The 27,722-nt window shown below is 33.7% G+C and overlaps 1 protein-coding gene across 1 annotated transcript in view; it reads right to left on the bottom strand.

The window, feature by feature from the left end:
* The window catches only part of LOC111512493 (corticotropin-releasing factor-binding protein), a 126,185-nt gene that overhangs the window by 64,506 nt on the left and 33,957 nt on the right, over nt 1–27,722 (bottom strand). The window contains 1 exon segment of the mRNA XM_074169644.1: nt 3,438–3,549. Within this exon segment, the coding sequence (XP_074025745.1) occupies nt 3,438–3,549 (112 nt within the window).

Below are 27,722 nucleotides of genomic sequence, written 5' to 3'. Positions count from 1 at the left end.
ACGAGATCTCCGTTTTTCCTACAAATAATGTCTTTGTGCAAAGCTACCTTTCAAACTGTGATTTTCTTGACAACATAAATATTACAGGGCTCTCTTTCTTATATCGATTCCGAAATATTTTTCATATCCTGAACACACTTTAGAATTCTTGACTGCCTATAGCAACTCGCAGCCAAATTCAATTTGAATAATCTTTTCTGAATTGTATTTCATACAAATTCAATACCAATTGTGGATCAGACTGAGCTTGAATATTTGATAAAGAAAATCATTCAGAGCGGAGCGTTATATGTTTCTGAATGTTTGTCATATTATCGTAAGAAATGGGTCTGTTTTATTTGATGAGATCTTCAAACGTTAGTTGAAAAACGCTCACCTTTTATAAAAAAGTCATGTCCATTTGAATTGAATTATAAAACAACATATTTTTCTTCGGGACCGAATTTGAAGGCGTAGAGGTCCTGGGATAACAAAGTTAGAGGCCTTTAATCATTTTCCGAATGAAAGAAAGTTTTTTCCACCAAGAACGGCAGATATGTATTATTGGCAAATTATAAAATTATCGAAATTAATAATATAATGAAAAATATCATAGTAATTTCATAAACTACACCTCACGGTTTGATCTCCACAAACTTTATTTGAGAAATATATCACGACATGTTTCACTAACACAGTACCTTTATCAACAGTGATCTGAATACTTCAAGCTACTTCTTACACTAATATTTATATACTACAGGTTACCATAATTGAGACTTCGTTCAACAAAATACCTGAACCTCTACCTGAGGTACTTTGGAGGAGGGGCATTGAATAGCAATAATAACAAATACCAGGCGTCACATATCATTAAATCATAATTTTTGAAAGAAGTTAGTTTTACGATTGAATTGAAACTTGTGAAATCAATACGCAGTAAAATTAACGAAAATGATGTTTTATTGACTAGAGCAGATTAAGGCAACACTGTGGTTGCTATTGACTGAATCGACTATCAGTGTCATTGCTTTTCGTGTATTTTTGGATTTTTTTTCCTGACGTTTCGCTGGCGCGAGTGGTTAACTTCTTCAGAGGTTTAACCATCATGGCCTGCTGTCCGATAACTTATTTTTAGGCTTCGTAAAGCGTATTCATGCCTTGTCAGGTAATCAGTTGTATTTGTACCTGCATTTGTACCTGTATCCGTACCTGCACTTGGACCTGGAACATTAACAATCTTGAAAAAATAGCAGAAGGCCATGAGTTCAATCATGAGTACGAGGTGTTACATTTAGAAAAGAAGAGTTTGAAACTTAATCTTCTAGAATGTTTAGAAATCAATAGATTCAGGAATTTGGGTAATTTACTGAATGATCAATTAGAACTCAATAACTCTCCGTTACTAAATATATTTTTTCAAATGTGAAAATGGAACATAAGTGCAGGTAATTTACTTCGTTAGAAACTCAGGTAAAATATCAGCTACTTAAAATTCAGGTACTTCGTTTACAGGTACTTTGATTTCAGGTACTCCATAAACTATATATATATATATATATATATATATATATATATATATATATATATATATATATATATAATATATATATATATATATATATATATATATATATTTTTAGTATTGAATGTGTAGAATTAGTTGAAAGACACGCCAGATGAAGCCATTGTATGGCGAAACACGTGTTGCGTTTTTGTAAAACAATTTAGTGAAAATCTCACAATAAAGTGTTTCTGGAATACGTTCGAAATAAATAGTATTGATATTCAAGCTACTACACCAAGTTTCAGAAACACATAAAATATCTGGGTTCTCATCTTTTAAAATAACCTCGATTTGGTTTGTCTTATTTAAAATACATTGAGAGTTTACATGCATAATTTTTAAATTTTTTAATGATGAGTCTACTAATTTGAGCATTGAATCAGAAGTCATTTGAGACATTTGACGGGCGGTGCCGTCGAAAAGATTTACAAAATTGAAATCTCTTTATTATCACTTTTTCGGCCAATGTGATGGATTGTATAAAATATCCTGAAGTTGCATGTCTTTTTTTTGCGTTTTACTTCAGTCCATATCTGCTTTTCAATTGTACCTTTTTCTTTGCCTTCCGAGACAGAAATCACTGTATCTGCTGATGAACTTGACATAAATGACTGTTCCATATCAAATAATTCTCCTTCGCCTTTTTTTTCCCATCACATAAGAGTCGCACCAACTCGATATTACAATCTTTAAGATCTTTTATATCTGTTTTTAGACTCGATATCTCGTCCAATAATATTCGAGTGCTACAAGGCGAAACATTGTAAAACATAATGAAATATAGTTGATCGTTGAATAGAAAAAATAATCGAGGACAATTATCGATGGTCAAGAGGTTGAGTTATCGAAAGCCTTTGAATTCTTGATGCGTGAATAGTGATAAAAACCCGAAAAAAATACGATACTCAAAAGAGTTAGAACCAGGAGAATCATAAAAACCAAAAGACATTGGAATCGGAGAGAGGGTCAAGGATATATCTGGATGTCTCATCATCAAATAAGTCTGGGGTGGCTACTGCTGGACACTGCCAGAATCCCGGATCTCCAGGATAAGAGGAGTCGAATTGGAGAATCACAAGTCAACAGCTTAGAGTTTCCTTGATGGTTTCAGGGAATAGGATTAAAATCCGAGATTGTAAGGTTCAATGCATTAAACGCTTGGGTTAGACCCTATATTTGTTGAACATTTCTATAAAGACCATCATTGGAAAGGAATTGAATATTTGACAATTGACACTCTGGTTCATTAGCCGGATCAATCAAATTATCAAAAAGTCAAGTAACCTATAAAACACTGTGAACTGTATCCCTGTGTACCAGTGTTGATCTACAGTGACAAGTGTTGAAAAGGGGTTCAGTATTCCTATAAACTTCTGTAGATGGCGCCCAAATAAGAGCTTGATTTTGGCAACCGTTTTCAGCACTAATCATTAAGCTTTTATAAAAAGTCAAGAACCGATCGGAGTCCTTGCCTCTGTAGATTCACAGCTAGACACATGTACCGTTATCTTGCTCTTGATTGAGAAAAGGGTAAGGTAACGTTACAACATAATGTTTATTACTATTCTTCGAAACTTGATAGACCTAGTTCAGAGCTCATTTCTGCAGTTTGTTAGGAAGAATTGAGTCAATAAGTCCTTCAGAGTGAGAACAGATGTTCAAGACACTTTATTACATTTTCGGATTTCGTTTGCTTGACATCAGTTACCCAAAAAAGCTGAATTATTATCATTATAACAATCGTTATTTCACTCATCCGAATCAGTAATTATTTTGTTACATTCCAATGATGTAAACGTGTATTTAATGTGTTATCTGGATTCAGATAGAGGTTTCTCAACAATTCAATTTTCATAATATTCACATATTATTATCACTTTCAGAAACTCACCTGTGATGTGGTGATCCAGTGTTCTCTTCGTGCGGGATGACGATGAAAATGCTCCCGCAGGAAATTCACGTCGCACCTCAAATCGTCCCAGTGAGAGTGGTTTCAGGTTTATCTGAAACATGAATTGAATATGTGATGCGATTGGTAGATATTTGATGAACATCTATTATAACGTACTCAAGTAACGCTTCATTGTGAGATTTTAACTAAATTGTTTACAACCCCGCAACACGTGTTAAGTGCGTTTTGATGCTTTGTGATAATTTCGCAATGAAATATACGTGAAAAATATGTTAAATAATTGAATGATTAAGTCCGGACTTCCATTGTCTACTATATAAAATGATTTGAAATCCCTGAAACAACTAAAAAAGAAGAATTGAAAATTATATTACAATTATATTAACCAAAATAAACCTGAAGTGAAATAATAGTGATTCGGAGGAATCAGTCCAGTCATCACCCGAAGACGATTGTAGATACCAACAATCGAAATGTCGTGAACTAACGTGACTTGGAATCTCTCCACTTTTGTATTTTTTTTTCTTTCTTTTTTCATTTCTTTATTTTATTTATTCAATTGTTCTATTTTTACTTGTATTTTATTTCACTAGTGTTTCATTTCAGGTTTATTTTGGTTAATATAATTGTAATATAATTGTATATATAATAATGGACAGGAATATTTAGACCTACCATTTTCTGTTGTGGACAATGGTGTGATCTATCAAGAATATATCTTGAAGTACCTGTATTCATCCTGTAGACATCAAATTCTAGGCCCTGATTACTTCTGATCACTAAGACATCCAGAAATGATAAATCTTGTTTTCAATTCTACAGTGTCACCGATAAAGTCCGCATCAAATGGGAAACTTTTTTATTTATCGTTTTATGTGAAATTTGATTTTGGCAGTAGATTTTGCTTGAGAAATGATGTCAAATGGCGTCTACAAAATAGGTCACGTGATTTCCTTAACCTGTCAAAATTGACATTTAAAAAAAGAAACATCGAAAAATGACATTATTCTTCAAAATATCCAAAAATATCAAAGGATAAAAACATTTTCTTTTGTAATTTTATGCTCACACACCAAGTTTCAAACCCATAATAAGTATTTTATATTTTCACTATTTTTCCGCATTCCTGCTTTTTCTACTTATCAAAATTTAAGCACACCTGTACTAAATCATTTATTTTAACTAAACTTGTCACCGAATTTCTTTTTTTGTAATATAATAATATTTTAACAGCCTCTTTAATGTTAAAAACAAATTTTGAAAAATAAAAGTTGTCAAACTTGATGCAAAGTTCATCTAGTTTCAACGGGGCTTTCAAAACTATACAGTACTTGAGTTTTTTAATGAACAAATGGCCTCACAATATGAATTAGAACAAAACGGAACATTAGGAAACATCATTTCGTGATTCTTGAAGCCCATTCAATAAAAGAAAAAAACTCATAGTATTTACATTTACCTACCCCGCTAACAACACTAATTTAGGCTGTGAAAAAATATGAAACTACATAATGTGTTTTAGAAAACGTCACTGTCACTGAATAAATTAATGCCCGTTAGTTCAATGTAATGTATGAAAATTAAAATAATATGTTATCTTTACAAGAAAAAATTGAAATTGTGTTAATTTGTGGTGAAAACACATTGCATCGACAAGTGGCTGATATTTTTAACGCAAGACATCCTGGTAGACATGTACAGCAATCCACTGTAAGAAGGATTTTAAAAAAATTTAAACTGACTGGTTCAGTTGAAAATACTTTTAAAAAACGTCATAATCCATCACGCAATAATGATGAGGTTCAGTTGGCTGTCTGCCTGGATGTTATCGAACAGGGAAAATCAAGTATTACCATATTGTAGATAGAACTGGTGTTAAAAGAGAAAGCGTAAGAGCAATTTTACATAAAAATAAATTCAAACCCTACAAACCCAAATTTATAAATACCTTAAAGGAAAGAGATTTCGATGTTCGACTAGATTTCTCTTTCTGGTCCCAAGGAGAAGTAGAATTAAACAGAAAATTTCCTTACAAAATCCTATGGACCGACGAAGCTACCTTCACATCGAACGGCGTAGTCAGTTCCCAGAATTGTAGGTGGTGGGCTCAGGAAAATCCTCATTTTGTGATAGAATGTCGGGACCAATATTCATTTAAAACAAATGTGTGGTGCGGTGTTTTAAATAATCAGGTATTGGAACCATTATTTTTTAGACACAATTTAACTTCTCAGGATTATTTGCAATTTCTAAATACTGAGATCAGTGATATAGTGGACAATATGCCGGTTGAAATAAGACACAGTCTGTGGTATCAATGTGACGGGGCTCCTATTCATAGTTCAAGACAAGTCAAAGAGAAACTATTAGAAATGTTTAGGGGCAAAGTTATTGGGCGAAATATGGAGCAAATATGGCCACCTAGGTCGCCAGATTTAACCCCACTAGATTTTTTCTTGTGGGGTTACTTAAAACAAATCGTTTATAAACAAAGACCTTTTCGTGACGTGAATCACCTAGAAACTGTTATTAGAAACTCTATTTTAAACATAAACCCTGTGAGTATCAGCAACTCAATAAAAGATATATCAAGAAGAACAATTATCTGCATAGAACGCGATGGAAGACATACAGAAATGTAGTGTATTTAATGTCGTGAGTCTTTTTTTCGTGTTTTTTTGCTATTAGGTATAGGTACATGTTTATTTTCAGTTCCTTTTAATTAAGATTAAATTCCACTGTATTTTTTGTTAAAAAAACAATAAACACTCTAAGATATTGTTTCCTAATGTTCCGTTTTGTTCTAATTCATATTGTGAGGCCATTTGCTCATTAAAAAACTCAAGTACTGTATAGTTTGGAAAGCCCCGTTGAAACTAGATGAACTTTGCATCAAGTTTGACAACTTTTATTTTTCAAAATTTGTTTTTAACATCAAAGAGGCTCTTAAAATATTATTATATTACAAAAAAAGAAATTCGGTGACGAGTTTAGTTAAAATAAATGATTTAGTACAGGTGTGCTTAAATTTTGATAAGTAGAAAAAGCAGGAATGCGGAAAAATAGTGAAAATATAAAATACTTATTATGGGTTTGAAACTTGGTGTGTGGGTATAAAATTACAAAAGAAAATGTTTTTATCCTTTGATATTTTTGGATATTTTGAAGAATAATGTCATTTTTCGAAGTTTCTTTTTTTAAATGTCAATTTTGACAAGTTAAGGAAATCACGTGACCTAATTTGTAGACGCCATTTGACATCATTTCTTAAACAAAATCTACTGCCAAAATTAAATTTCACATAAAACGATAAATAAAAAAGTTTCCCATTTGATGCGGACTTTATCGGTGACACTGTATATGTGAACTATGATTTCACTAAGAGTATCAATCCATTTGCCATCTACTAGCTACGAAAGTGGGCTCTCGAACTTTTCGTCACTTATATTGAAAAAAGTTAAATTTTAAATAAAAAAAATCAAATTAATCTGAATATTTAGGGCTAACTATCGATCGACATATGGAGTGGAACATCTATGTAAAAAAGTAACACAAATCCTTTGTAGCCCATTTCATAAGTTGAGATTTTTGGGTACGTTTTTATGTTTCGAACATATGAAAATGATGTATTATCCATTCGTTAAATCTAGGATCATGTACGGAATAGAGGGTTGAGGGGAGTTTAAAATCATCACTTGAGACCTCTAAAAGTGAAGCTGAAAAAATTTCTATGAATGATGCTGAAAATAAATGCTACTTATTGTTCTGATGACCTTCAGTTACCTTCCAGTCATAGACACTTCTCAGTATAAGTCGAAACACCTGTTACAACTCATCGATCATCATCATGATACAAGAATATTACTGTAGTTATTTCCCAACTCTAAACCGTTATTTTAATACCTCGGCTCGTGCTTCGATCAACAAGTGATCATCTTCTAAAGGAAGATCAAACTGTTTCAAAATAATACAAGAAACAAAGCTGATATGCAGTTCAGAACAACAATAGCCAAAAAATCACAAGAACAAGAGAATCTCTTCAAATTATTCGAAAGTAATGTATTAAGTTGGTAGGAGAACAGGACGAAAAAAAATGCAGAATTAGGTGATAGTGAAGGGGGTGTATTGAATGCATATAGGATAATAAATGTGAATGGAAATAGGTATATATGTTTGTATTCAGATGTAGGTTATATTTGATGTGTACGTTTGTATATATTTGCTTGATACGGATAAGTGGATAAACATTTCTATTCGAGACAATGATGTTATTAGATTCTGAAAATTCCAGAAAATAATTCTCTTATACAGTAGTTTTTGTGGGATTGTTATGTTATTCATATATTTATCATTCTGGGCAAATGAACATTTTCATTCTCATTATTATAGGGTGTTTCTTCCCCGCTTTTGGGAACTTTTTCACGAGATGGAGCTGTTACTAGTTGATAAATATTTCTCTCATACATACAGTCGAGCCGCGAGCTGCTTAGTTTGGATCTTTCCTGAACTGATGAGAAGTAATACTCCGAAACCGGTCTCTCGGTGATCTACTCGATTGGTTTCACCGTAGTTCTGCTGCTGAATGAACGAAAAGCATATGCATGACTATCATCTGTGAAATATCTTTCGTAAATGTTTGTCGGATATAATGCAATGTCTAGCGTAATATTATCCGGGAGCATAGGGAAGCATTTACAAGAACCTACTTCGTAGGTTTATAGAGAGAAATGACTCTTTTGAAATTTTCCAAAGAAATATTTATTCCTTCATCTGAATCCACCAGATTTATTCCACCATCAACAGAAAGAATTATAACAAAAAAAATCCTGGTCAAAGGCAGATTCGAACTCATAACAGCTGTGTCGAAGAACGAGAAGAGTACTACTTTGCCAATTCAATTATTATATTGGATTTCCTCTCGAATGTTCAAACACGTGATAACCTGAGAGAATCAAGTCATTTCTCGAGTTCCATCCTGTTTATAGAGATGAATGAAATACGATACGTTTCAAAAAAGTAACTTTTTATTATAAGAGATTCAATATTTCAGTAGAAATGGACAGATCATGATGACGGGTCAGGTGAAATAGAAAGCTTCCAAGGAGAGAGGTGACGAAAATTTAATTCATAGAGAGATTGTCAATATTATTGTTGAAGCATTTGGAACGTCTTCAATTTATTCAATACTCATTTATATTTCTTAACAAAATGTATTTCTGAGACATAGTGTATTTTTGAAGTACTTGATTTTGAAATAATGCAGGAGATAACTTTGTTGTAAATTACGAGAGAATTTCACATAAACAAATGCTTTCACAATAAGTTACCGCCAAAAATTCATTTTGTACACGAATTATATTTTTTGATATACCAGGTGACCCGGAGCCAATTTACCCCCTATATCTTCGTTGTTATTTTATATGGATGTTTCAAATTCGGTACTTAGATTTGATGTTATGAATTTACAAATATGACACTTCCGGTTTAACCGGAAGCGCATCCAATTTTTATATTTCAAATGGAAAGTATGTAATTTTTTTTTGGAAAATTACGATTTGATATAGAATTGCCTTTCCAATGATATGTCACAATCATACTTTCAATTCACAATCTGCCGATATAACTGAAATTTTATTCAAAATCACTTTTTGTATTCCCCTCGTAACGAAACATTTTCATGAAAGAACTATATTGTTTAATTCATAACCGAACTTTTCACACAATGAGTGTTATGCAGACTAACTATTTTTTAAATTTTAGTTTTTCTCCATTTTTCACCATCAATACACTCATTTCTTTTAAAAGCTAACATAGTTGGTTTAAAACTCAAATACATATTGAAATACAAGACATGAAATAAACGTCCATATTTTTGCTTCCTATTTATTTTTTATGAAGATAATTTCTATGCTATACCTACATTTGTATTGAACATTTTAACTTCATCTCAATTGGCTATGATATCGATTTCTTCTATAGGCCTAGTATTGTTTTTGAAACTGCAGAATCAAACGCAACAAAATATTTATTTCGAATAATTTTTCTACAAAATACATTTGGAACGTATATAGTTTTCTAACTCAATTCGAAAGAAATAATAATAATAATATTTATTTCATTTGTTGAACGGTATGAGACATTACAATAAACATTCACATACCGTAACAAGGAAGACGTTCATGTATAACTGAAAACAAATATATATAAATATAAAACAACAAAACACGACAGATACTAAACTGCACATTTTATGAAGTTAATTTACAGTTTTTTTATCGGAAGTAACTGATAAAACTCGTCTACGGTGTAGCAGTTTCTTTCGATAAGATATTTTTTCAATTGTCTTTTGAGAATGCAGATGTTCATTGAGTCCTTAATCGAAACATCCAGCTTGTTATACAGTTTGGGTCCAAGGTATAGGTGACTCTTCTGATAGAGGGTGAGGATTCGCTATCAACAACCCTCTAGCTCTAGTTGCATATGGGTGATCTTGCTGGTTTACGCTAAATTTTTCTTTATTCTTATAAACGTAGAGACACATCTCAAATATATACAGACCAGCAACTGTATTTCCAGCTCTTTGAATGAGCTTCTATATGAGGTCGCCATCCTAAACTATCAATTACTCTGATCGCGCGCTTTTGTAATATAAATACTTTTTGAGCAGAGGAGCTCATACTCCAATTCAAAATTCCATAGCGCAAGTGACAGCCAATAGTTGCATAGTACAGATTTAGGAGCACCTCTCTTCCACAATGATTCGACATAAATTTCAGTGCATAACAGTTCTTTCGTAGTTTATCACATAGTGAATCTATATGAGGAACCCAACTCAGCTCATGATCCAGAATTAGACCTAGCATTTTTGTTTCTGGTTTGGATGTCACCTCTAGTTGGCTATCTTCATATATGTTTAGAGATTTTGGTGTTCTGCATTGTGAATTTGACTAATTCTGTTTTGCTGATATTTAGTGCTAAATGATTTTTCCCAGCTCTTTTCATTATCTTCTCATATATGGATTCTGTTGTTTGTGCAAGTGCTTATGTATAACAATCAGTGACCAGAACGCTTGTATCGTTTGCATATGCAACTATATGTACCTTTGAAAAACTATTCAGGTATTGTATCAAGTTGTTCACATAAATAAGAAAAAGCAGTGGTCCGAGTATAGACCCCTGTGGAACTCCTTGCTTGCAGGCCAAGGACTGACTGTGAACACCTTGAATTCTCACTGTTTGTGGCCTGTTCTCTAGATATGACCTTCATTCAATCTTGGGCAACTTCACGAACCCCATGACGATGCATTTTCTGGATTAGTACATAGTGATCCACAAAGTCAAATGCTCTAGATAAATCGATTAACAAACCACAAATTTGCAGTTTGTTATCCAAGGCTGTTACTACGTGTTCTATAAAATCATATAAAGCTGTTTCCGTGCTTTTATTTTGCATGAAACCATGCTGGTTTGTCGAAAGTAATTCATTTTTGAGGAGAAAAGATAGTAACTGATTTTTAATATTCATTTCGTATACCTTGGATATACTAGAGAGAAGACTTACCCCTCTTCTCATAGCTATTTGAGTCTCTTTTTTTTAAAGATCGGGGTAACGATTGCAACTTTTATATTTTCTCAGGGAACATTCCCCATTCCATGGAAAGATTTAACAGATACGTCAGGGGGTAGACTATTTCTTCCATGCATTTTTTTAGAACCTGATCATATCCACTAGCATTGGAATTCTTTAATTCATTTATTAAATCAAAAACCTCATATTCCTTGATTGGGTAGCGAAATGTGGAGTTTAGGCAGAGTGCGACTGTATTATCCATAAAATTGAGATCATATTCTCTTTGTTCTTCCGCTTTCGTGAAATGAGCATTGAAATAGTTAGCCATGTCAACACATGACACCTTATGTTCTCCACTAAAAAAGGAAATATCTTTGGGCTTATAGTTTTTTTTCTGGATATTATTTATAGTTCGCCACATGATTTTTGATTTATTGTAGGAACTATTTATCTTATGCTCAATGCATATTTGATTATTCTGCTTTAGTTTATCCCTGTATGTTATAGTTACTTGGCGACATATATCCTTAAAATTTTCGTTCACTCTCGCGCATTCTGAATATAGAGAAACCATGTTCTAGAGTTAATAGAGTTCGGGGGTAAGGGGGTTAGAGTTGACTTTCTTTGTTTTTTTTTGGCTGTTTCAGTGAAAAAGATACCTCAATGTAAAATTGAAGGATTTCATGAAATCTATTATATGCTTCATTAGGACATGTTTCCTTGTAAACATTCTGCCAGTTCTTGTTTCCCAGTAGTATTTTGAAATCTGCGATATTTTTCTCTGAGAAACTTAATAAGAACTTGGAACATTGGAGTTATTGGTGGTATTTTTTGTGAGGAATTCAATTATTAGTCCATAGTGATCTGATAAATGGAAATCCTTGATATATACCTCGTAATCTGCCATTTTGGTTATGAGAAAATTATCAATGCACGTGCTCGAGAAGGCTGTCATTCGGGTTGGTTCATATATTGTATACATTATGTTCTACGTGCTTATTACATCATCTAGCTGGTTCCTATTTGAGCTACTTTTCAAAAAATTAATATTAAAATCCCCTCCTATAATAACTTTCTCATCGTCCCTACAAATTAGTGTCGATCATCCTTCAAGTAAGTCTGAGAACAACTGGAAATCTCTCATTGGTGGTCTATACATACAGATAAACGTAGTTTTATTTTGTTGTCATGTGATGCCGCAGCATTCAAGAACACCCTCGAGACCTGTGAACACCTATGACAGACCCAATTAATCTAATTGTTCAAAATGTCGCCCGTTAACGTGAAAGCATTTTTGTATTTTTTCGGAGCATGCCGAAGTTATTTCGTTGATGGCGTCCTTACTCTGTCTTCAAGTTCCTCGCGATTTTGAGGTCTTCTATTAGCATGAACTTCATTCTTCAAGTGAATCCAAACAAAAAAATCATTGGCGTGAGGTCTGGTGACCTTGGTGATCAACGAACTGGACCATGAGTTCCAATCCAATTCTCGTTGAAGGTTCTAGTAAAATGCCCTCGGACTACGTTCGAATTATGTGAAGGTGCTCCATCTCGTTGGGAAAACATAACACGGCGTGGCGCTAAGAAAATGTCTTCAATAAAATTTTGGATTCCATAATTTAAATTTATAGGTACCGTTCACCTGTTGAAGCTCCATCAAAAATAATTGGTCCCAGTATTCTGGTTTCAAAAATTCATAGCCAAACATTGAATCCAAATCTTTCCTGGTGTCTTTCTTCTCTGAACACAAGCGGATTTTCTTGTGCTCAGTAACGTTAATTATTTCTATTGAAATTACCTTTGTTCATGAAGCGTGATTCATCACGGTATACGATATTGTAATGGAAATTTGGATTTTCTGCTTCTTTTCGTATAACTCAGTTACAATACACAATCCTTCTATGCGCATCATTTAATACAAATATTGATGAATTTGGTATTTTAATGAACGATAGCGGTATTTTTTCAAAAATTTTCTGGCTGTTTCTCTAGGCACCTTGGCCTCATATTCGATCTGCCTTAATGATGTATTTGGATCAATTTCTAACGCTGCTAGAACAGTGATCTCCGTATCTTCGCTTACATGTCCCCCATCGTTATTATTCCGTTCTACTCGGTTGCGGACGGTTAGGATACCTCTCCTGGTACAGACGCAAGGCTAAACAGGAATTTTGGGTAAATCGGTAGTAGTTGTTCATTTCAAAAAGGATTATCTTAAAAAATTCAGAACATTCGAAATGTCTACAGTTTGGCGTAAACACAACGAAAAATCAATTCAACAAATTTAATTACATAGCTAACTAACATGTAGTCCAAAGGTTCAATACAAATGTAGGTACACCATGGAAATTATCTTTATAAAAAATAAATAAAAAACAAAAATATGAAGGTTTTTTCATGTTTTGTATTTCAATATACAGCGTGACTCACGGTCGATGATAGGTTAGACGTTTCTGGAAAACGCAAAGCATGATTTTTCTGAAAATTTCACCTCTCACATTTTCTTACCTGTTCTATCGATCTAAAATATTTTCAGCATTGCGGCTTTGCCACTTCCATCAAAAAGTCCTAGCAACTTTATTTTTTCAAATGAAACACCCCGTATATTAATACATTTTTGTAATTGCTTTGGTATTTTGATACTTTTTCGTCGATAATGTCCTATTCCTATCTCTATCTGTTTTCGAGATAAAAAATAAAATGTGCTAAATATCGTCCAAAACATAGCCTTAATTGAAATCGAGTACATCAGTACTCTCAATTCATGAAAAGTTGATATTTTGATGATAGTTTGGACAAACTCAAAATATTCAAATAATACCAAAAAATCGACTCCATATCATACAGGGCGTGATAAAATTACTATTATTTCCATTGTGCATAAAAGTAGTCAAAAATTATTTTTTTCAAATGAAACCCCCTGTATATTACTTGGTAAATTGAAAGATGGTGAAAAATGCTTCAAGATGATATATTATGTCCCTATACCTAAATCGTCAAGTTTTCTCAATAAAGTCGCTTCTTCTAGAAACATTATTTTTTTTTAGAATTTGGATTTTGGTAACAGTGGAATTATCAAGCTTATAGTAGTTCGGTTACTTTTATAAGTAATTTGCAAAGAGTTATCGACGGTGTTTCGAATCATCTTCCAAAATGAATGCAAATATCGATTATTCAAACGAAGTTCTTATGAAATTATTTATTATACACATCAACAAAGTGATCAAATCATTATCAGAATGTGTAAAAAATTCAACCACCAATGAATGAGAGGAAGTTTGTAAGGCTACAAAATAATTTCCTTAACTATGGCTCAAAGTTTCCAGGGAACAACTGTACCAAAAATCAGTCATTTCTAGGTACAAAGTAAGATTTTGTGAGCTAAAACATGTGAAAGTACAGACAATAACAGAATAGGATGATTCAAAATAACAAAATTGTAAACAAAATATCACATTTTCACAATAAATGCTGAAAATGTTGTCCATTACATTCTAAACACTTTAAAATGTTTTTTTGTACGCGACTTGTGGTTGCTTTTTCAATTTCCTGGGGATCCAGATCTTCAATACTCCGCACTATTCTCCGTCGCAATTCTTCTTTGGTAGGCACTGGAGTACTGTATACCCTTTCTTTTAAAACACCCCATAAAAAAGTCAAGTAGCGTGAAATCGGTTACAGTCGTCCTTAATATTTGGAGATATCTCTCTGCATTCAGTGTGTCTTCATAAATAAAAAAAGCTAATTTTATTGTTCTCCAGTATACAGAAAACATTCAGGTCAAGTTTTTCTTGAGAACCCATTTCTTTTGTAACATGAGGATTATGATCAGCCCAAATATGTTTATTCCTTCTATTGAAAATACCATCCCTCGTAAATTTTGATTCGTCGCTCCAAATTATTTTTGACAAAAATTTCCGATCTTCCTGTGTATGAATCATAAGGGATTCACAAAAATGCATTCTACGTTCGAAGTCTTCTGCTTATAGAGCTTGAACTTTGGTAAATTTATACGGATGCATTCCGTGATTTTTCAAAATTCGTTGTACTGAAGCATGTGATACACCTAAATCTTTTTCTGCACTGCGAATGGAAGCTTCTGGATATTCATAAAAATATGCCAAAACGTTAACAGTATTGTTTTCATTTGAAGTAACAAGATTTGGTAATGTTGAAGACGCTTTTAACATGGAGCCATGGTTAAGGAAATTATTTTGTAATCTTACAAACTTCCTCTCGTTCATTGGTGTTGATTCAGGATACATTTGGTTGAATTTTCTACAAGTTCTGGCAATGATTTGTCGTGTATAATAAATAATTTCATTAGAACTTCGTTTGAATAATCAATATTTGCATTCATTTTTGGCGATTTTTTGAAACACCGTCAATAACCATTTATCAATTACTTATAAAAGTAACCGAACTGCTATAAGCTTGATAATTCCACTGCTACCTAAATCCAAATTCTAAAAAAAATAATGTTTCTAGAAGAAGCGACTTCATTGAGAAAACTTGGATTTAGGTATAGGGACATGATATATCATCTTCAAGCATTTTTCACCATCTTTTAATTTACCGAGTAATATACAGGAAGTTTCATTTGAAAAAATGAACTTTTGACTACCTTTATGCACAATGGAAATAATAGTAATTTTAGTACGCCCTGTATGATATGGAGTCGATTTCTTGGTGTTATTTGAATATTTTGAGTTTGTCCAAGCTATCGTCAAAATATCAACTTTTCATGAATTGAAAGTACTGATGTACTTAATTTCAATTAGGGCTATGTTTTGGACCATATTTAGCACAATTTATTTTTTATCTCGAAAACAGATAGAGATAATTATAGGACATTATTAACAAAAAAGTATTAAAATACCAGAGCGATTCCAAAAATGTATTAATATACGGGGTGTTCTATTTAAAAAAATTAAGTTGCTAGGACTTTTTGATGGAAGTGGCAAAGCCGCAATGCTGAAAATATTTTAGATCGATAGAACAGGTAAGGAAATGTGAGAGGAGGAATTTTCAGAAAAATCATGCTTTGCGTTTTCCAGAAACGTCTAACCTACCATCGACCGTGAGTCACGCTGTATATTGTAGTTTTTAACCAACTTAATCAACTTAGCATTTAAAAGAAATGAGTGTATTGAAAAACTAAAATTGTGAAAATAGTTAGTCTGCATGAAACTTACATGAAAATTTTCAATTAACAATAATGTTACACGATATTGTTCAGTATTCCATAGCATACTTTCATCAAAATGTTCCGGTACGAGGGGAATACAAAAAGTAATTTTTTATAAAGTCTCAATTATATCGGCAGATTGTGAATTGAAAGTATGATAGTGACATATTATTGGAAAGGTAGTTCTATACAGAATCGTAATTTTCAAAATAAATATATACTTTCCATTTGAAATTTAAAATATGGATGCGCTTCCGGTCAAACTGGATGTTTCATATTTGGTTCGATACTTGGTGAATTGTACATTCATAACATCGAATAGAAGTACCAAATTTGAAACATCCATATGAAATAACAACGAAGATACAGGGGGGTAAATTGGTTCCGGGTCACCCGGTATAGTTGGAATAAAAGTATAATGGATGAATCACTAATATTTTTTCAATATTACAATCCCTTGGTTCGTTTTTCATATTTGTTTATAATAATAAAAATATTAGTGGATTTTTAACCCAACACCAAACCGTTATTTTTACCACCTCGACACGTGTTTCAATCACCAAGTAATCATCTTCAAAAGGAAGATTAAACTAAATATACATACAATGTTGCCCTTATTTATACCATAAACCTCTGCCATTTACTTCTATCTCATATGGAAAACGCCAAGCGACGACCTGTAAGTGATTGTTTCCTTCCTAAATACATCGTATTCTAGCTTTCCACATTCACTCCTCATTACTAAAACGTCAATAAATGGAAGTTGTCCTATATTTTCTAACTCATCGAGGAGTATTGTTTCAATATATGTCTTAATACCTGTTTTTTCGGTAATCAGATGTCGCCCCCCGATACGAAGGACAACTCTCAGAAGTTGAGAAACTTGTGCGAGCTAAGGACTAACGAGGTCCTACATTTTAACGTGTGATTCCTAACACGGTTGCAGAATCATCCCAGCTTCAACCTGATGAATTATCTCGAAAAAATATCCTGTCAAGGCAGGAATCGAACCCAGGACCAGATATTTTTCTCTAGAGAAATTATCTGGTTGAAGCTGGGATGATTCTGTAGATGATATTACAAGGAAGAAAGAGTTCAGATTAAGAATGAACGAAATCTCGGCTTTTAGAAACGACGAAAAGAAAGATAAATATATATCAGTTCCATACCACCAATACACAAAAAATTTTGGATGAATTTTCAAGGAACAAGGTATGAAGGTACTATTCAAAACTAGTCATAAATCACTATATAGCCTTTCAGGAAATCCAAAGGACAAAGTCTGGTATTCGGAAAAGTCTGGAATTTACGAAACTCAATTAAGGACTGCAATGCAACATATTATGAACAGACTGAGAGATCTATTGAATCAAGATATAAGAAACCATTCCATAAAATTCAGTTCATTAAGATTAGTTAGACAAGTTAGCAAAAACAGTATTATGAGTATCGATGGTGGACCAATATCTGATAGTTTACTATATATCTAGTTGAGGTATCTATGGTATCTATTGTATGAATAAGGACAACGAAGATTGAGTTCCATCTTCCCCTTAAAGATGATTATTTGGTGATTGAAACACTTGTCCAGGTGTTAAATATAACGTTTTGGTGTACGGATGGAACTTCACTAATATTCATTACTACACGAAAGGTTCCAAACAGTGCATCAAAAGTTGAATAAACATACGTCCCTTCAAATGCATTACAAACAATTTCTACTGAGTTATTGTGATTTTGAGAACATTTTTGTTCAATCAAGTATTTAGTTTATTAAACACTCTTTGTATTGGTGACAGGTTTCATGTCCACAGAAAGTCCCAGTGCGAGAATTGTACCGTTCTGCTAATTGAATTTCTGCTTTTGACATGTAATTGCATTATTGAAAGTAATCTAAAAATATAATAATGCAAAAGCGCCCGAGTCTTGAAGTTTGATATTTATTAACATGTGTCCTGTTCAATTGAATTCCATTTTCAATTAAAATATCAATCCACTGAATTCGAATAATGTACAGTGAGATCCGAAAGAACTAACCAGACATTATTGGTACTCCAATGGTGTGACATCACTTGCTTCACAGAGGGCGCTATAAACTTAGACCTAACAGATACAGTTTTTCATTAAATTAAGTTATTAAGTGGGGTCCATTAGTCATTGGACCCCACTGGATGTATATCCGGATAACCTCAATGGTTATTAGGTTTAGCCAGTTCAAATTTCATTCCTCTCAGCCGTATGGGGGTGTGAGGGAACTGATGGTCCATTGAGACGATTATCTAACGTTCTCTTACATCTTGATGAAGCGAACCGAAACTGTGGTAGTCCATCTGATTACTTCGGAAAAAGTGTTCGAGAGGTTACGAGCAGTTGGTTCAACATTGAAAACTAAGAAATATTTTTTGCATTGAGAAGTAGAATTTTCAGGGCATACAGTTGAAGAAAGGGGAATTCTTTCGGATCCAGAAAAGTTATCAGCGATAGTTATTGTTGAAAATTCATCAAGAATTTTTTTCATCATTAAATAACAAAAAAGGAGAAGTTGCAAGTGATGTTTGTGTCTCAGCTTCAAGGTATGCTTGGGGGGCGAGAGCTCTATACATGTGAACAATACTCCAAAGATGATTTGATCTGAGCTTTATAAATCGTTAAAAGTTCGGAAAAGTTTTCCAAGATTTTGAGAGGCAGCCTTTGCAATTTCAGCGACATTGGTGTATTTCAACCCCCAACAAACTCATCGAAGCACAAAGTGGAATTGTCTGTCCTGATATCATTATAATAATAATAATAATAACGAGACAACACGCGTCTCGTATCCAATGTGTGATGGATTACAGGGCGGCCAATAGGCCTTTCACGCCCGCAGTGCGGCGAGTAGCCGCCAATCTACGATGTATCCATCACACTTTAAGCCAAGGCGTGCTGCTGACCACCAAACAGCACTGCCTTGATAGGATACGAATACTAGTGGCTGCTAAGAAGTCACTAGTGAGGCGAGCGAGAATCAATTTTGAATTCATACCGGCTTGCCGCAGAAATCTTAGCCGCACAGATGCAGAAAGCTGTCATTTTTGGCTCACTGCGCTTGCTCAGGGCACATGGTTCTCGAACCCAATGATCACTCACTCCACGGTGTGGGGAGTGTGCATTGGTTGATAATGCTGGGGCTTCAGGGGATAGGGCCTGACCAGCGCACACTACGGTAAAAATAATAATAATAATAATAATAATCGTCGTGGAGTTTTCAGCTCCTGGCGAGCCAACTATCGTCAGAAAAAAAAAGGAAAAGTGGATAAAATATCGAGATTTTCTCTTCGAACTCCGCAGACTCTATCCAGATCACTCTGTCAAGATGGTTGTTCTGATTATTGGAGTCCTTGATGGAATGATGTCCTCTCAACTCTCGAATCTTAAATTCATACCGGCTTGCCGCACTAAGGCAGAAATTTTAGCCGCACAGATGCAGAAGGGTGTCATTTTTGGCTCACTGTGCTTACTCAGGGCACATGATTCTCGGATTCAATGATCACTTACCCCACGGTGTGGAAAGTGGTCATTGGTTGATAATGCTGGCGCGCCCTCCCGCTTCAGGGCTTCAGGGGATAGGGCCTGACCAGCGCACACTACGCTGGAAAAAAAATAATAATAGGACAGAAGGATCTCCATCAGTCCTTGAGGGTGGTGGAAGTGTACATGCATGCTATCGGTTTGAAATTCGGGGTAGACAAATGTGCAATGGTCCATCTCAAAAGTGGACGATGCGGGGACTACGGAGAGGATGTGCAGCTCGTAGATGGAAGCATCCTACACCATCTGGATGCCGGAGAGACGTATGCTTACCTCGGGGTGGAACAACGCCACTCACAAGAGGTAACAGCACGGAAAAACTCTCTCCGCGGCAAGTATCAGCACAAACCGATCTGGTTATCGGAACAGTGGGTGAAGAAAAAAGTTGCTGCAATAAATATGCTTGCCATTCGAATCTTAGTCTACTCGTTTGAAGTAGTGAAGTGGACTCGAAAGGAGCTGTATCAACTCGACGTAAAGACCCGAAAAATGATGCATCTCTATTGGAGATTGCATCCCAAATCGGCCGTTCCACGGTTGTACTTCCCTTGACAACAGGGAGGCCGTGTTGGTATCAACAAATATCAAACGACAGCATATAGACCACAACGTATTGTGACAGTGAGAGATATTTTTTTTACAATTACCATTAATTTGGGTATTTTCACATCAACCCCACAAAAAATTCGTGATGAATTTGTGTCACAACTCGATTCGCTGACCCCGTAGCTTCCTCGGTAGAAAATCATTATCATGGATAGTGTTATTAATTTTCATTAAGTGTCTGGTCAGTCAATACATGATTATATCACATAGTTTCATGAACTCATCTCCACAAATTACAACCAGTTTGAGTCCATTTTTAATTGCACTGGTACTTTCAACAGAACCAAATTTGATGAACCAAGTATAAAGTTAGGCTGAAAGGAAAGTAAAAGAAAGGGCCACAAATAATGAGAAATATTGCTGTTGAAAATGTTGAAATGAGGCAATTATTAGAAAAATACTCTAATGAATGTCATCGTCATAATGAATATCAGGTGAGGAAAAATTCAAAGTGTTCACTCCTTTGAGAAAGGAAGAAAACTTTTAAAAATTGTTGTTGAATTGATACTTATGAAATTTTATGAAAGATTGGCTCTGTTAACTATAAAGCGAAAGTGGGAAAACACTGAAATGTTAATATTGAAGATACTAATTTAATAATGATATATTTTTTCAACGTCTCAGGATGTGTTTTTGTAGGCATTGTAGTTATACAGAAATTGAGTCCGTTTATTGCTTGAAACGTCTCTTTGACAAAAACAAATCTATTCAATTCCGGCTAATTTTGATTACGCAATAATAGAAAACAATACTATAATCTGTAAACGCCCACGTTCCTGTAAGTGGTTATGTGCGAGGAATAATAATGAGTAAATTGATTCACAAGATACGTGTTTTTCAAACAATGAGTGGAAATTCAGCAGAAAATAGAGTAAAGCGAAGGAAAAGTTTCGGAGAAATCATCCAAATGATACTATTATAATCTTAATTGAGTCTTGAAATGATAGTGTTTCATTTAATTAGATCATTAACAAATTTCTGAATGAAAAAAGCCTCCTAGATTGAATTTCAATCAATATCAGAGTGGGTGTATTATCTTAGGGTTTTTTGAAATCATAAACTCTAAATTACATAGTTCTTGATGAAACAGTTGACACTTCTCATGATAACCCAATTTGTTTAAACTTAACAGCTAAGTTCACCTGTTGCAATGACCACACTCTATATATTTTTGTTCAGATCTGACGAAAGCCTATATAAGAGAGGTGGAGTTACAAAACTGTCATCAATGGATAATGTGTGTTAGGTTAAGATAACATATAATGGATAATGCGTATTAGATAATTAATTAGAAAGCCATAAGTATTTCCAGAGTGAGTACAATCGAACTTTGTTTTACTGTAACAATTTTTTACAAATTCATATTACTACCTTTCAATTCCAACAATATTCTCTCGTGTGCTAGTATGTACAATCATTGTAGATGTCGTATTTTTCAAGATATGATTAAAATTATTGTTGTCAAAAAACACTTTATTGTGAGGTTTTCACTAAACAGTTTTACACAAACGCGACACGTGTTTAGCCATACAAACACTTCTTCGGGCGTGTCTTCACTAACTATATCCTACGTATTCAATGCTTCATATACTTAATTTTGAAATATGAAGTACCTTCATTTCAAGTACCAACCTGGATTTTTCCTGGCCATTTAATACTTGTGATGCACTGTTTGGGAACTTTGGTGTAGTAAAGAATATCACTTGAGGTTTTTCTCAACACCAAACCGTTATTTTAACACCTCGACACGTGTTTCGATCACTAAGTGATCATCGTCAAAGGAAAGATGATCACTTGGTTATCGAAACACGTGTTGAGGTATTAAAATAACGGTTTGGTATTGAGAAAAAACTCCAGTAATATTCTTTCATCAAAGTTGGATAACATGGTATTTGAGGTGTTTGTCTGGAATGGTTAGAATCATTTATTAGATGTCGTTCTCAACGTGTGAATCTGGAACTTCATCAAAATAATATAATTCGTAATGTTACATCTGCCAATACCGATATTGATATAGGTGTTTCACAAGGATCTATTTTGGGCCCAGTTCTTTTAATTTTGTAAAAAAATTAAATCGCAATTCCTTTCCGGATATTGAGATACTATTTATGCAGACGACACTTCTCTACTGATTTCCAACAAAAATCAAATAGAACTAAAAGTAACCTGTGAGACTGCTTTATGCCAACTGACTTCTTGGTTCAATCAAATCACTCTTTATTTTAATGCACAAAACTAACCTTGTGAAATTTCATAGTCATCAGAGGGAATTGGTAGATGCAGATATAATTTCAAGTAACACACCCCTGCCTAAAAATAACAGCTGTAAATTCTTATGACTATTCGTTGACTCACATTTAGATTGGAAAGAACATTGCAATCTCCTGATTTCCTAACTTTCATCTCTCCATTATATGTTCATAAATCTCAAAGTTGTTGACATAGCAATAATTGATAAACTTACACTACGCACAAGTAGAAATTCTACTGAGGTATGGTATTTGCCTATGGGGAGACTCTACACTGTCGAATAACGTCCTCATACCACAGAAAAAAAAGCATTAGGTGTATTGCTGGTGTGAAAAAAGACTATTCTTGTCGAGATATCTTCAAAAGATTTGAAATTCTGACCTCTACGGGCCTCTACGTATTTGAAGTTTGTATTTTTGTGTTCAAAAATAGGGATTTGTTTCTCATAATTAACGATTTCCACGAATACAACACAGGTCGTAAGGATGATTTAGGATTACCACTCTCGTAACGCAATATTTCCTATAAAGCTCCAGCTCGAATCGGCGCAAAGATTTTCAACAACTTACCTTCCTCCATCAAAAGCTCAAAACATGAACGTACTTTCGAAAAAAACTCAAAGGATACCTGTTTAAGAAATATCTATACTTTTTAAATGAACAATTTCAACTTGAACTTTTATTTAATGTGAATCTGTATTTTTATGTAAGTCAATATTCTGTGTACTATGTATATGCATATTTATTTTGTGAACATGTTTTCGTAGTGTTATAATATCCTTAAAGTACTGTTATTTTCTTATTTTACATTTTTTCATTTAAATCCAGACCATACTACCATGCGGTTGTAACCATGACTCTTTCTTTTACAACTGTATGTTGTCTCAAAGAAATAAAGTGATTTGATTTGATGGCCATTTAATGTTTTATGGAAAAGCTCTAGGTACTTCAAGTGTGAAATAAGGTATATAAAGCACTGAATATGTAGAATATAGTTAGTGAAGACACGCCGCATGGGCCCATGGCGAAACACGAAAACTATCGGCCAATTCCATCATATATTAATTAAATTGGTTCATCATATATAATTGAAATTGTGCATATGTTTCTTTCTTGCATTGCCTGCTACCAACACCCTTTAATTATCCTGAACGAATGTCGACTCTACTGAAGCAGTTCTATCGATCGCTTTTTGTATAACTGTCCCGTTTTCATAATAAAATAGATACTATTATTATTTCCCTAAAAACACATTTTGACATTTCTTTTCAGTTAACTATTTTCATGTTATCGCATTTGTTGTGAAGTAGCCGTTTCAGGTGACGCCGAATCACCTGGTTACCAATAAACAGTATTGTTTACACCTCACGCGTTTTATTCAAAGTCATATTTAAAGTTCTTGCTGGTGTTTCATGTATATAAAACATTTGTAACTGAATTCAATTGTATCTATATATATTGTTCATAATAAAACTTCTTCGAAAGTTGAATAATTATTTTTTGTTCATTGTTATTTGGTCTAAAAAATCAGATTAAAAATACTTTTAACACTAGTGTTAAGAATATTTTCAACACGCTACTTTGTGAATATTATCTTTTAATACTTGTACGGTGAGAGTTCATTTAATTCATATTTTCTTCACTCTGTTCTTTTCTTATATCACGTACCACCCTGTACAGACAAGTGGTTGTATTCCAGAACACTTGAACCTCTCACCGTACATAATCCGGCTCGAAGGACCATGTTTTGTTTGTATGATCAAACTGAATTTTGTAGCATTAACCTTGTTAATAAAACACCACTTCAACATTTAACTATTTACTTCGATAGCAGGTATTGGAAGATTTTTACAGTGCGTGAATATGAAAGAGAACAAACAGATGTTTAAGTATTGCTGTTTACGACAAAACTAAAACTAATATACATTGAACCGATCAACGCTCTCTCGTGAGGGATGAACCGTGAGAGGTTCAAGTGTTCTGGAATGCAACCACTTGCCTGTACAGGGTGGTATGAGACATAAGAAAAGAACAGAGTGAATAAAATATAAATTAAATTAACTCTCACCGTACAATACTCTTGACAACCATTAAAAATGTCACATTTAATGACAGTTGTACAAGAAAGATTTTCTATGTGCTTTCTCAGGTGTGTTGCCCAATACTCTCCAAATTCCTCATTGGTTGGTTCAGGGCCCATATACAGGGTACAGCGCGACGACTGACGATTAGCCAAATAATGGGATTTATTTTCTGAAAATTGTCAAATATACGTTTTTTGATATGTTACATCGAATGAATATAATGACATTTTTCCAACATTTCCGGTAAGACCGGAAGTTAGTACCAAATTGCTTAATTCAAGTAGAATGTCCTGTATATTTTCACATTTTTGAATACCTGGCATAATTTCAATGTGAGTTTATGTGCTACACCGTATAACAAAAAATGAACCATTCTCGAGTAATTCATTTGTTTACTCAAAAAAATAGTTATTCGGCTCTGATACGACCAAGAAATTCAGGAGGTTGAAAGAATATGTAAATAAGCTTTTATATTTTTATCAAAATACCACATTTTATCGTTCTGTGAGAATGTTCGAAATCGATAACTAATTCTGAAGATATAAAAATGGCCCAAACCTAGTTTCAAACTCATTTGAAACATTCTCAATATCAAAAAATCAACTGTTCTGGAGATATTTCAGTTTTCCTTAAATTAACACTTCAATACTCACTTTTTAATTAATCGGGATAAATCGCCTAAAAACGTGTGTTATTGAACTCAATATTTAGACTAAAACAATATGTTATTTGAAGATTGAAGTGTTTCAAGTTTTTGGTCGAGTAAATGTGTATGTTCTCTATGCGAAAACTTCTTATATTATGTTTCCACTCCCTTTACGACCGTATCATAACATTTCTCCATCATTCTTCATTCGTGGGGTTTCCACTGAACAATTCACAAAACCGCAACATGTGCTTCGCTATAGAATGGTTTCCTCATATGGTGTACTTGCTTCTTCGTCTGTGTGCGAAAAATATTTTAGAAATTCGTCCTGTCCTTCCTCAATTTATTTTCTTCCTCCCATTTTCTGTTGCTTCAAGTGTTCAATGGACTTGTTCCTATTTATTTGTTCCTTCTCTTTTCATTTTATATTCTTTATATTTCTGTTCTTTCAATATCCTTCCTATATCCGCCATCTCTTTGTAGTTACTTGATCTGCTCTCCACCATATTTGATAGATCCCTGCAATCTTCTTTCACTATCATCACTAATTTCGCTGGTATTACTGATCTTATATATTTTCACCCCACTGGGGTCTCCAATGTCAATTTCATGTATGCTCTTGACAATAAGTGGTACTCTTATTAACTTCATTCAAGAATATACCTGAGTATTCCTCACTTGAATTATACTTTACATTCGAATCAATGGTTGTTTTTTCTTATTTTTCACATCACTCTCATATAATCCAATAGAAAGTTGTCGAAAATCCTTCATTCGATCACTTATGGATTGTGGTAGTAGTTATCCCGAAAATAATACAACTCTGTGTAGAAGGTGCTGGTGGATCAAAGACTTTGTCAACCACCATATGCAAATATTCATCCGAAAAAAAAAAGAATTTTTTGCAGAATGTGGGGATAGATCCATTTGAGAAGTCCAGATATACTTAAATGCTTTGCATGCATTCAAATCTTTTTCCACAGATTCTATGTGAATAGATTAAAATACGCCTCTGTCTAAAATATCTACAGTTAGGATTTGGTAAAGAAAGCCATATAAACCATGTATCAAAATATTTACAATCGGACAGCAAAGGCTGTAAAAAAAATAGTACGTGGACTGAATAAGATAACCCTCAACAGCCTGATGAAGTCTGATGTGACTAGTATAAATATCTACAGCTGAGACATATAAAAGAAATTGATGATATTTGATAAACACGCATCAAAAAGAGTAGTGTTGTGAATCATGCCCTAAAAAAAGAACGCTGGCCGCCACTGGTGGCCGTAAACCAATTGTGACGTAGCTAAAAGCGAGCGAATGTTCGATGTTCGCTGCCATTCTAGATGTTGCGAAAATAATGCTACCGGCTTCGACGGAATTCCGCCTTCAATTGCCAAATATAAGCGCCATTCACTCACCCATCAAGTTTGATTATTGCTCTGTGTAGTCAATTAATGGTAAACCCGCTGGGAAAAACGTAACAGTATTGTAGCTCTTGTAATTGGGAAAAGTGCTTGTTTTTTTTATTTATTTATTATATGCCAGTTCTAGCTTTCATTGAGAATAACAGTGGGGACCTGGTTTTATATTTGATTGTTGGCATTTACGGTTTCTATCATAACTGTTAATGTTATTTGTGACAATAAATAAATAATAAAATAGACCACTGATTTTTCTTTTCTTATAATTGTTTTCTGTACAACAAATAAAAATGAAATTTTAACAACCAAAAATTAATGGTTCAGTTTCAATTTCTAATCATTGTTACATATTGCATTGACAATTCTGGCAGAAATCATGGTTGCCAACCATGGAATATACAACCTGGAAATCACTTTGATTCCTAATGACCATCGTCCTGTCAACTGACAGAATTTGATCTTTATAAATTTCTTGTTATAATATAATGAATGATTAAGTGTTCTTTTATAAAAACGATTAAAAATCAAAAAGTTGAGAAAGTGGTTTCTATCTGCACTCTTAACCCTTTCTGCCTATATTGAATTAGAAAGTGAAATATCCCAACAACATCAAGATTGGCTTCCAAATTCGGTTTTCGAAGCTGAATAGGTAAGAAATATTTCATTTAAGCTAAAAGGTCCGCCGTTACAAGTTGAAGTAGGCTCATTGGTGCTTGAACTGGAATGAGTATTCCGAGAATATAATCGTTGGGAAACGCAAGACCAAACCCTCTGTCATGAAAATAAGTTATATCTTCATAAACTCCAAGAAAACTTTTATTTCTTAATATAAAAGACTGTAACTTCGATCTTCTCAGGAAAACCTTTGAATGTGATATCCTTAATGAAATGGGGATTGAATGTTGAATTCAATAGTGACCGTTTGAATCAC

The sequence above is a fragment of the Leptinotarsa decemlineata genome, unplaced genomic scaffold (assembly GCF_025532065.1).
Source record: "Leptinotarsa decemlineata unplaced genomic scaffold, Ldec_3_MD MMD2_P_RNA_scaffold_5, whole genome shotgun sequence".
Taxonomy (NCBI): Eukaryota; Metazoa; Arthropoda; class Insecta; order Coleoptera; family Chrysomelidae; genus Leptinotarsa; species Leptinotarsa decemlineata.
The sequence above is the reverse complement of the archived record's forward strand: the minus strand, read 5'-3'. Positions and strand labels throughout refer to the sequence as shown.